The sequence below is a fragment of the Lampris incognitus genome, chromosome 14 (genome assembly GCF_029633865.1).
Source record: "Lampris incognitus isolate fLamInc1 chromosome 14, fLamInc1.hap2, whole genome shotgun sequence".
In the NCBI taxonomy this organism is placed as follows: Eukaryota; Metazoa; Chordata; class Actinopteri; order Lampriformes; family Lampridae; genus Lampris; species Lampris incognitus.
In genome coordinates, this window is record NC_079224.1 from 27,904,070 (window position 1) to 27,916,994 (window position 12,925).

Genomic DNA, 12,925 nt, shown 5'->3' on the forward strand with positions numbered 1-12,925 from the left:
TTGTTATGTTAATGTATTATTTTTCTTCCTCTTCTTCTTCTGTTTTTTCTCCCCCCTCCCTCCTCCAGGGCTAATGACTCTGGCCTGCTGATGCATAAAGAGGCCCTCCCCGTCTGGTCTCTGGTACTGGGGGACATCCAGAGGCCCGGGTCAGAGGCCGCCTACAGAGTTGGACCACTCCGTTGTCATGGAGACAGTAAGTCCTGTCGCCTGGTTGCCTTCTGCACTGAGATGATGTGAAGGTTGTGTGTCATCTCTCCCCGGCTCTGTGACACTGCTGTCCAACTGCCTCCAGTCAGATGGGGATGACGTTATTTCATTGAGTGTCCTGGTGGTAAATGTGCCTTATCAGAAAACATTTGTTTTGGTGAAGCAACTACTTTTGATTAAGATATTTCTGACTGAGTAATTTTTAAAGTGTAGTATTTTCAAGTGGTTGAAAATGAAATCAGACTTTGATCTTTGAGGTTTTCATTCAACCTGCCAAGAGCAACCATTAGAGCAGGGGTCGGGAACCTTTTTGACTGGGAGAGCCATAAAAGCCAAATATTTCTAAATATATTTCATTGAGAGCCATATAGTATTTTTAACGTATAATAAATTAAATATGTCTTACTTTTAATGCGACTTCTGGTGCTGCATGGTTTTGCTGATGGCCTTGTAGTCTGGTTCATACGTGGTGAGGTTGAGCTTCATGCAGGCGTTGAGGCTTCCATCAGTTAAACGTGAGCGTAGGTTGGTCTTAATGTTCCTCATATGCGAGAAAGACTGTTCACATGCATATGTAGAGCCAAACATGGTCAATACGGCAATACTCACACGCTGCATTGTGTGGTATGTCACAGGAAGCTCGTTCCAAGTTTTAAGAATCAGCTGGTCTTCAGGTTGAAGATTTTTAATTTCTGTCCACTTGTGTTCCCTCGCCAGCTCTGCTCGCTGTCGCGCAAGACTTTCCAACTCTCCATTAAGTGACTTGAACTTACTCATCCACATGTCTGATGCCTTCAGGTCAGCAACTTCCAGCTCAAAGTCTCCGATAGAGACCCCGGGGATGCATGTCAGGTCGATTTTGTCCACTGCACACTCATGTGGATGAGTGATGAACTTGAAAAGACCAGTGCGCGCACGAAATTCTCCAAAACGTGCTTTGAATGACTGCAGGAGATTGGACGTAAAGCCAGCTAGCTGCTGGAGATCCAGATGTTGAGTGGAGTCACTTGCTAAGCATGCATCTCTAAATTGTTGCAGTCTTTCAAAGTGCAGAAGACGACCTGTTTCAATGTCCCTGAGAAAGACTTCCAGCTTGCTTTCAAATGAAAACACTGCTTGTTGAAGGGATGAGATTGTATTTCCAATACCTTGCATTTTCACATTGAGCTGGTTCAGATGGCCAGTTATGTCCACGAGATAGTGAAACTGCAGGAGCCAGTCAGTGTTGTCTAGCTCAGGATGCTTGACGCCTTTCATTTCAAGAAAAGTCCGGATTTCACTCAGGCAAGCTGCAAAACGGCTGAGCACCTTCCCCCTTGACAACCAACGCACGTTGCTGTGTAAAAGCAGACCGGGATAATGATTCCCAACTTCTTCTAACAGAGCTTTAAACTGGCGATCATTTAAAGCTCGGGCAACAATAAAGTTGACCACTCGAATGACCAGAGACATCACCTCGCCAAGCACCTGGCCACACGTCTGAGCGCAAAGCGCCTCCTGGTGCAGGATGCAATGAAAACTTAGGATGGCTCTCTTTTCATGTTCACGGAGAAGCGCTACAAATCCTTTGTTCTTCCCCAACACACAGGGTGCACCATCAGTACAGACAGAAATAAGTTTATCCATCGGTAGTTTTTTTTCTTTAGCAAACTCCATGAAAGACATGAATAAATCCTCTCCTCTTGTTGTCCCTTTCATTGGCAAAACAGCCAAGCTTTCCTCACGCAGTGTGTCACCTGCAGCATACCTGGCAATGATACTGCACTGAGATAGATGGCTAACGTCTGTTGACTCATCTAACGCGCGAGAAAAGTATGTCCCGGCGTTTATGTCCTTAATTTGTGTTTCCTCGACTTGATTTGCCATCATGATGCTACGATCGTGCACAGTTCTTGCTGACAGGGGCATGTCTTTTATTCGTTTGATTATCTTGTCTTTATTTGGGAAGTCATCAAACAGTTCATTGGCCACATCAAGCATGAATGTTTTGGCATACTCGCCATCTGTGAATGACTTTCCATTCCTTACTATTGCCAAAGCCCCCGCAAAGCTAGCGGAATTCCCGTCACCTTGCTTGGTCCACACACGTAGTTGCTGCTGACTCGTCTGCACTCTCCGCTGTAGCTCCTCGCATGCCCTTTTCCTGCTGTCCCCCGCTGGATATTTCGATGCAAATGAAGCATGGTGCGTATCAAAGTGCCGCTTTATATTTGACCGTTTCATCGATGCAATTTTATCATTGCATATTAGACATACCGCAGATCCTGCTCTCTCCACAAATGCAAATTCCTCTGTGCACGCAGCCTGGAATGCACGGTAATCATCGTCTTTTTTTCTTTTCGCCATCTTTTCCGTTACAAGGGTTGAAGCGGATAAACTAGTTGGCTATCTGATAAAATTGATTTCTTCACCTTTACAATGACCCGGACATGCTCGCGAGCCATTGGTTCCCGACCCGACCCACGGGTGACCCGTGACCCGTGAAATTTATCTTCAAAACTAATTTCTGTTTACTTTAAAATGACACAGTATTATTAAGAAATATCACAAGTATTTTAAAATCAGTTCCAAACTGATTTTTTTGAAAAAAAAATAATTTTCAACTCAAAATTGTCTGGGAGCCATATGCCGTCACCGGAAGAGCCATATATGGCTCGCGAGCCATAGGTTCCCGACCGCTGCATTAGAGAATACCACAGATTTCCACCACAACTGGTAGCTATAGTCATTACCATTTGCAAAACTGTTGCTAATAGTGTTTTGATCTGTCGTGTTTTGACTCTGATACTTTCTTCTAATTTAACTTTGTAGCAAAGCAAAATCTTTTTTATGTACAGTACCTAAGATAATGGAATAATAAATAATAGCTTGTCATGATAAATCTACATAAATGGAAATACATGACAAAAAAAATAATGTCTTTGTTGTTTGCTAATTAGCTGAACAGTTGGCTCATTTGTTTGACAAGTTTCATCAAAAGACTAATTAAATGAGTTTTCACTTTGCTCCCCAGAGAACTTTTGGAATGCGGCATTTTTTGACAAGGAGACGTCGTACCTGCACTTCCCCACCTTCCACGGAGAGCTGAGCGCAGATATCTCCTTCCTTTTTAAAACCACAGCCTCCTCTGGGGTCTTCCTGGAAAACCTGGGCATCAAAGACTTCATCCGGATTGAACTCAGCTGTAAGTAAAACCTGGTTTCAAAGATATTATTTGCATTGAACTCAGTTCTTAGTAAAATCTGGTTTCAAGGATTTTATTTGCATTGAACTCAGCTGCAAGTAAAACCTGGATTTAAGTACTTCCTCCAGATTGAGCCCAGCTGAAATCAAAACCTGGTCATAAAAACGTCTTCCAAAAACCTGGTTTTAAAGATTTTATTTGGATTTAACTTAGCTGAAAGTAATACCTGGTTTTAAAGATGTTGTCTTGGTTGGATTTATCTGCACTGGATTTATACTTCTCTTAAAGACAATAGATATAGCCTTTCCCTCGCTCTCTCTCTCTCTCTCTCTTATTCTTTGTTTCTTAATCTCACTATTTCTTTCTTTTATATATACTCTTTCTCACACACACACACACACACACACACACACACTTGATAGTGGCATTTAACATTTATTCTTCTTGTTGATGACATCAGCCAGTGACCTTTAAAGCCCTGGCTGCAGGTTTGTCTGAGGAGTTGTTGCTTAAGGCAGAGGCAGTCTCCCCTTTAAAGGGAATGTTGATGTGAACGCCTGCACTGACCAGGGTGGTTTATTCAGCTCTGCTTGACGGTTTTGATTTTGGAAGAACAACATAAAGCGCCGCTCTGTTTTCTTCATTTACGTTTCTGTTTAGTCTTCCAAGGAGAGATCTCTGCTTTCTCTTGGCCAGCGTTAATGTATTCCCCTGCTATGTGTTAAATGGTCTTATTACCCAGTGGGGTTTTGTGGGTACCATAGTAATGTGGCTCATTATGAGGCTTAGAGCCACAGGTTAGAGATGCTGGCTTGTGACTAGAAGGTCACCGGTTTGATCCCCAGACCAGCAGGAAAATGTGGGTGGGGTGAGTTAATGAATGGTGCTTTCCTCTCCCTCAATACCCATGGCTGATGTGCCCTTGAGCAAGGCACTTAACCCCCAACCAACCAACTGCTCCAGTAGAGCTGCTCAGTGGCCACCAGTAAAAACTGTGGTAGTACTGAGGAGTTCCCAGTTGTGAATATGCAGGGTGCTGCTGAAAAAGCATACTACCCTGGGTAAATAAAGGTTTAAAAAAAAACAGCATTTGTGATTATTTAGAATACCCCGTAAGCATAACACCCAGGAGGGCATATTTTATGATACACATTTACAGGCACCTATAGGTGTGTGCTATTTAAAATGCCTTTTAAGATGCTTTCAAACAGCAGCCCCATGCTTTGTCTCTAAGAACCCCTTTTAACTCAGTTCCCCCCATTTTGTTTGTACTTCTTTTGTAATTTCTTCCTTTGTTTTTATAAGGCCGTTAGTAGTAGGATATGAAGAGAATGTTGCACACACACACATACACACACACACACACACACACACACACACACACACACACACACACACACACACACACACACACACACAGACTTTTTACCGGGGATGCTGTTGCACCAACACAGATACCTTGCCCTCCTCAGGGAAATAATTGGTGTTGTGGTGGTTGCAGCCAGTCAGACTGCAGCATAGTGCAGAATACTGTTGTTGTTATGACAACAGGCTCATATAGCTCTGAAATGGTTTTGTTAGGGCCTGACAATCTTTCCAAATGAAGTTAGTGTAGTATTCTGGGATCTTGTTTCATCGGCCTCTCTAACTCCCGCGGTGACATCTTTCTCCTTCCACCATCCTGTATGAAGGATGAGGGGATGTAGGTTAGGTTGTAGTATAGGTGGATATGCTTTCTTGTATCGGAGATGTCATAGCTTTCCTCCCGGTGGGGACAAAATTATGTCAAACTGTTTGATTATGGATGAATGTCAGCATAATCATCAGTGCCTCCAGTGTAATAGAGGTTCACAAAATGTTCTTAAACACGCAATTCCTAACAAACAAACACATCAATCACAGTTCTCGCTGTGCACATAATTACCTTTAATTAGAGTGAGCCATGCTCAGTCAAAAATGAAATTGCTTGCAATGCTTATTCTTGCAATAACAGTGAAGATCTTTCCAAAGTTCCCATAAAGTTGAATCAGTTCATCTGGACACGTTTATTGAGGGAAATGTTTCTTCACTCATCTAAGTAACCTCTTCAGTCTAAACTGACTGCAGGTATCCCCACCCTTATAAACAATACAGTGGCATAACGGCTGAAACCAGCACAGTTGCATCACAACTGAAACCACCGAAACCAGTGATCAGTTTCATATGCAAATTGCCGTCATCATTAACTAGAGTTTCAGTGGCCATGTGTACTATTCACAGAGCATTGGGGCATAGTTACAATCACAGCATTGTAAAATGGCGACAGATGTAGTCGTAGTCCCCCCCCCCCTCCGTCCCCCGTTCAGGGATGGTCGTTCCCTCTTCACATGGCCTCTCACTCCCTGTTCAAACCAGTGTTCCTCCCAATCAAGGATGTGCACATCCTCATCCTTGAAAGAGTGGCCACTGGCCTGTAGATGGGTGTAGACTAGTCCTGGCCTGATGTGTTAGCTCTCCTGTGTTGTGCCATCATCTTCACCAGCATCTGTTTGGTTTTTCCAATGAGTAAGTCATAGCAATCTTCCTGGCACTTAACAGCATATACTATATTGCTCTATTTGTGCCGTGGGACCTGATCCTTGAAGTGGACCAGTTTCCCCCACTAAACGTTGTGTCCTGATGAACTGATTCAACTTTCTGGGATTTTCTTACCTGAATTATTGTGCATGCATCAAGACTCTTTCCAAAGTTGTTCTATTTTTCTATGAATTTTTCTGTTTTGTTTTTTTTTCTTTCTGTAAATCTTAAATGCAGTTTTGTAATGAAAATTATTCAAAAATGATTTGGTGTAATTCATTATGCCCTAAAGTATTGGATTTCATCTCTGCACCTTGGGATCCCAACCCTCGATACTGCTGGTTTTCTGCTCTGCCATGTAGATAATTACATTCATCCATTGTGTCAGGTCTAAAAACTCACTGAAGACATTGTTTGAACTGCTGGCAGAATAGGAAACCAGCTGCACTCGCGGTCTCCAGGGCATGAGTTGAGAACCACTGCACTGGAGTTACCGGGCTGAGAAACTGCTCTTAGATGATATTTCTGTAGCCTGAAATCCTTGAGAAACTTATGGTCCTCTCGGGTGGGAACAGACACCAATAGAGACAAAAAGTGAGAACTTCTACAAAGATTTTTTAGTTTCATGACAACTTGGGTAATCAATATTTCATGTCAAGACATGGCGTTGGGGACGTCCTCATTAGCATTGCCTGTAACATGACTGCTCAGCATCTTTCTTCATGAAATAAAAGTCAAAAATCTCAGTATAGAGAGAATTATCCCCCATGTTTTCCACCAGCCAGCCCCAGACCACCAACAGGAAGTCCATAGCCTACATGGAGGCGAAATCAGAGTGATGACAGTTATGACAGCTTGTCAATCTGAGTCTGCGATGGTGGCGAGAGATTTAAAGCTGAACTTCAGACAGTAAAATGTCACAGTATTTCGATTTAGGGGACAGTTATCTCAATGTGTCAGTGTATGATTTTTAATCAGACTGTTATTATTAGGCTGTGAGGTGGTACAACATTTAACATACCCTGCAGGTATAACATCACCTGCTCAACATGTGACACATTTATTTGCAATAATAATTTTATCCATCATACATTTGTTTGATAGCTCTATTTGTATAAATTATGTATATATGATTTATATATTATATATAATATATATAATTGATAGCTCTATTTATATTATATATAATTTATATATTATACAATATATATATTTATTATATTTGTTGTGGTTAGCGCTGTCGCCTCACAGCAAGAAGGTCCTGGGTTCGATCCCTGGGGTTGTCCAACCTTGGGGTCATCCCAGATCGTCCTCAGTGTGGAGTTTGTAGGTTCTCCCTGTGTCTGCGGTGGGTTTCCTCTGCGAGCTCCGGTTTCCCCCACCATCACAAAGTCACAAGGACATGCATGTTAGGGTCAATACTGCTGTCTGTGCCCCTGACCGAGGCATGGCAAGACGAACTGGAGTTGGTCCCCGGGTGCTGCACGGCGGCTGCCCACTGCTCCTAGCTACACAGCCAGGATGGGTTAAATGCACATTACGCAGTTCAAGAAGAAGTACAAAGGACTAATTATCGAGATATAGGGATGACGAAGAGCTGTATTAACTGTTAAAGTTTTACTCATCTCCAAACATTCCTAATTACATTTTTTTTTCTGACACCGAGTGGATATTTGGGTTGTACATAGCATTGAGATCTGTTTATTCTTGGTACATGATATTAGGATGTGTTTTTCTTTTTTATTCTTTCTCTCTTGTGTTTTTGACGTGTTTTTTTCTCTTGTTCACACTAGTCGAGTTTGCATTGTGCAGCACAACTTGCATTGAATTTGAACTATACAGTACAGTGGGAATTGAGTTTGAAATGTATAGTAGCTGAATTAACTTAAGAGTAGATGAGAAGGGGTAGGAAAAAAATAAATGTATACTTCCTCCTACTCCTTTTCCAACATGTAACAAATAATCTGATGCATACGAGGATCGGTTCGCTGAGTTTGATGTGTAGATTTGTTGATCACTTCAGATTACTGGCAATGGGTTATCTGTATGTTGTATCCTGGTATCCTGCTTATTTACATGTTCGAAATAAATCATCATCATGATCATCGTCATCCTGTCCATATCCCCCCCCCCCCCAGCCTCTACTGAGGTCCTCTTCTCCTTCGACGTGGGGGACGGGCCGTTTGAGGTGCATGTGGAGGCCGGCGCCCCGCTCAACGATGACAGGTGGCACCGCGTGCTAGCGGAGCGGAACGTCAAGGAGGCAATGCTACATGTCGACAACCTCCCTCCCTCCACCCGGGAGGCCCCCACCGACGGACACATCCACCTACAGCTCAACAGCCAGTTATTTATAGGTAGTGTGTGTGTGTGTGTGTGTGTGTGTGTGTGTGTGTGTGTGTGTGTGTGTGTGTGTGTGTGTGTGTGTGTGTGTGTGTGTCAGAATGTGCATATGTAGATCCATTTAGTGCACAGAGGTTTATGTACATGCAGTGTTATCAGCTTACATACGGTTCAGTAAGGAATTATTTTAACTATCTTAAGATAAGTCTGAACCAACTCTAAAGTCATTATTTGTGGTTTCATTTGTTTATCTTTATTGCTTAATGTGCATTTTTAATTTAACTCTAATGTGACTGCACAGGAATCTGTGACTTTTTACAAACTTCAGTACTAGAGTCCCAAGTAAATTATCAGTTAATTTCCGCTACGTCAAGTCCATTGACTTTTATAATTCTCTGTTTGGACTTTCATTTTCACACTGCAAGAAAATTCCAACTAGATAATTCAGCCATTATGAACAGGCTTTATCATTCTGTAAATATTATGGACGTCACTTCACATCAGTAAACACACATCTCGGAGAGAAAATCACTAACAAACAGTGATGAAATTGGACAGAGGCAGCAGAAGGAAAACAGGTGAATATTTATTGGCTGAATGTGTTGAGCTAGTAATTTTCTCTTAATAGTTCAGAAGAAATGGCCATGAGCCTCACATTCTTTTAAGGACAGAGCCATCCTTTTGTTTGTTTACCTCAAGCTTATATCAGAATTGATTAGAATCGATCTGGCACAATTATGCATTCTGGAACCCCCCCCCCCTTTTTCTCCCCAATTGTACCCGGCCAATTACCCAACTCTTTCAAGCTGTCCCAGTCGCTGCTCCACCCCCTCTGCCCATCCGGGGAGGGCTGCAGACTACAACATGCCTTCTCCATGTGGAGTCGCCAGCCGCTTCTTTTCACCTGACAGTGAGGAGTTTCGCCAGGGGGACGTAGTGCGTGGGAGGATCATGCTATCCCCCCCCGAACAGGCACCCAGAGGAGGCGCTAGTGCAGCGACAAGGACACATATCCACATCCGGCTTCCCACCCGCAGACATGGCCAATTTTGTCTGTAGGGGCACCTGACCAAGCCGGAGGTAGCACAGGGATTTGAACCGGTGAGCCCCGTGTTGGTAGGCAATGGAATAGACCGCTATGCTACCCAGATGCCCCAAGTTTCATTCTGTATTAATGTGATAACATAATTATGCATCCTCATCTGCATTCAAACATAATTGTTCGACTGTAGATGAGGACGTTGATGTTTTGAAGAAATCTGGTTTGACGGCAGATGTTTGTACAATAGTGCTTGACTTCAGTATTTTGACTTATTATAAAGCAATGAGACATCATTTGTGGGTTTCTACTCTATACTTGCAAAATTGTTTTGAGGGGGAGGGGGTGAGTTGGTTGACAAGATGGTCTAGTAGTTAACAGACAAAATGAAGTTGCAGGTTTGCCCCCTTCAACAGCTAAACTGTCCCTCGACTGATGTGTTTTTCATTCAGGTGTCCTTGTATCAGACAGTGAAGCCGGCGGAGGTGACCCACTCTAAGCCTCGCTGAGTGATAGAATCTGATCATGTCTAAGCTGTCATTGCAAAGCTCACTTGTGTCTGTCTCAGTTTCTCAGTTCTCGTAAGATTGCAGCGCCTGTGTGCATTGGGAGCACTTTGCAGAGGTTACTAATGTATCTGCACTGACATGGAGATTTAAACAAATAGCTATCAGTATTTGTAAGTGTACACACATACAGACGGGTGACAAATGAAAGGAAAAGCCAACATAAAGTGTGTTAGTAAGGTGTTGGTCCACCAGGAGCCTCCAGAACAGCTTCAGTGTTCCTTGTCAAGTCAAGTCAATTTTATTTGTATATCCCAATATCACAAATTACAAATTTGCAAAATTACAAATATGACAAACTTGTCATAGATTCTACAAGTCTCTGAACTCTACTGGACGGATGGACACCATTCTTCCAAAAGATATTCCCTCCTTTGGTGTTTTGATGATGGTGGTGGAGAGCGCTGTTTAACACGTCGGTCCAAAATCTCCCATAGGTGTTCAACTGGGTTGAGATGTGGTGGCTGTGAAGGCCACAGCACATGATTTACCTTCAGTTCATACACATCAAACCATTCAGTGACCCCTCGTGCCCTGTGGATGGGGGCATTGCCATCCTGGAAGAGACCACTCCCATAAGGATAGAAATGTTTCATCATAGGATAAAGGTGAAAATGCCCCCCAACAGCATAACAGAGACCCCAGACCCCCCTCACTGTAGGGGTTAAGCATTCAGGTTTTTCCTTTAATTTGTCACCCGTCTGTGTACATATGTACATGATTGCTGATGAATGCTGAACCAATATGCATGACATGTTTGTGTACACTGCAGTGTAATCTATATGTCTACACTGTCTTTTCATTTGACCTTTTTGTGTACGCATTCCGCCATTCTGTGCTTGACTGGTATGGAGGCAAGTTTTCTTATATAACTCGTGATTTATGTTTGGTCTTGTATCTTATGTAAATGGACTGCATTTTATATAGCGCCTTTTTAGCTGCAACAGACACTCAAAGTGCTTTGCAATCAATTAATGCCTCACATTCAGCCACCCACACACGTGCGCACGCACGCACTCACACACACACACACACACACACACACACACACACACACACACACAGATGGTGGTCTCAACCATGCACGATAACAGCCAGCTCATTGGGAGCAGTTAGAGGTTAGGTGTCTTGCTCAGGGACACCTCGACATTTTTTCAAGGAGGAGCCGAGGATCGAACTCGCAACCCTCCAGTTACCAGATGACCTGCTCTATCTAAGACAATGACTCTTTGAGTCCGCTAAGACATAATCATAAAAGAATTGAAAAATTGATGTGGCAACAAAGTACTATATTCAACATTCAAGATACAGTGTGTGCACTGTATGAGCCCTGATTCTTCCTGCCATTGAGTCATGAGGCAAAATATTTCAATATGTGGATAGATAAACCATTTTATTGGCTCATATATAATTATTCATAAACCATAGCTCTCCATTGTTTCATTTTATAAGCTACAGTGTTGGCTTGTATAAATTCATAAGCCATATTTCTGTGTAAAGAGCTATAACTCCTGCTTCCTGCATAATAAGAAACTGAATGCCATTATTTTGATTAATAATCCATATGATTGCCTTGCTAGGATAAGCCATTGTTCACATTCAGATTTCTTTACTGACACTTACTAGTATTAAATAACCACACAGCAATATGGATGAGAGAGGTTGCAATGAATCCCCCCCCCCTCAAAAAAAAAAGCAGCTCACCTTGCATGGATTCATAAACTGTCATGAAGCCCTGTTTGGGTTTGGATGGATAAGCCTTTGTCTATTGGCTCTGCATCTCTGTCTGTGTTGACTGATGTGTAGGGCTTGCTGTGTGTTTGCTCCTCTGCTCCTGTGCGAGGTGCCAGTAAACATCAGACCATGTACATGGTGTGAAGGAACGTCCCACTGTTTGCATCCCACCTTTGATGAGTCCTCTGATCTCCACCTCACAAATCCCTCATATCACAGCTTACTCTTCATTAAATGATCTTGTTATGTGGATGGAACACATTATCCTCATAATCCAGAGATAACTGGTGAAGCAGTGTTATCTATGTCGGTTGATATTTGCAGGTGTGTTTTCTTGTGTGGTTCCTTGTGCCGCATTAGCAAACATACGGTGTAACATCACACCAGACATTTGCTGAAATTTGATAACTGCTTTAATTTCAAACTTTACACATTTCTAGTGCTGCTTTTTGAGACATTTTTACATGTTCCCATATCAAAGTTGTCAGATCTGCTGTTTAGGGACTGTTATCCTCTTGTTAGAGCCGAGGAGCACAAATCCAGCAGTGCAGCTTGCTGTTTGACAAGGTTGCAGTGATAACTTCCCTGTTGGGAGTTGGCTTTCTTTGATAGCTTTTAGTTCTACTTCCTTGCCCCCCCCCCTTTTTTTTCTCCCTGATTGTATCCGGCCAATTATCCCGCTTTTCCAAGTCGTCCCGGTCATTGCTCCACCCCCTCTGCCCATCCAGGGAGGGCTGCAGACTACCACATGCCTCCTCTGATACATGTGAAGTCACCAGCCGCTTCTTTTCACCTGACAGTGAGGAGTTTCGCCAAGGGGATGTAGCGCGTGGGAGGATCACGCAATTCCCTCCAGTTCCCCCTCCCCCCCAAACAGGCACCCCGACCGACCAGAGGAGGCACTACTGCAACGACCAGGACACATACCCACATCCGGTTTCCCACCCACAGACACGGCCAATTGTGTCTGTAGGGATGCCCGACCAAGCCAGAGGTAACACGGGGAATCGAACTGGAGATCCCCGTGTTGGTAGGCAACGGAATAGACCGCCATGCCCTCCAGACGCCCCTACTTCCTTGTTTTGAGGTGGAGATGCTTGAGCTTTTTTTTCCCCCCACAGTGTTTGATGATCACTTTGATCCCCACTTCACATGTCTGTGATGCTGGTTTTCATTACCATATCATCCCATATGTGTTGCAGCTCAGTAGCCTGAGCTTGCGCTGAGAGACTCGTTCTGTCAGTCAGAGCGGATGACTGTCGTATTATTGGTTGAAGCCCTCAGCTCTCCAGA

At 43.3% G+C, this 12,925-nt stretch overlaps 1 protein-coding gene across 1 annotated transcript in view; it reads left to right on the top strand.

Annotated features, from left to right (window-relative positions):
- cntnap3 (contactin associated protein family member 3) overlaps nt 1-12,925 on the top strand; it is a 193,542-nt gene that overhangs the window by 144,736 nt on the left and 35,881 nt on the right. Inside the window, exons 15-17 of the mRNA XM_056293671.1 lie at nt 69-196; nt 3,224-3,394; nt 8,089-8,307. Coding sequence (XP_056149646.1) covers nt 69-196; nt 3,224-3,394; nt 8,089-8,307 — 518 coding nt within the window. The remainder of the gene's footprint in view (nt 1-68; nt 197-3,223; nt 3,395-8,088; nt 8,308-12,925) is intronic.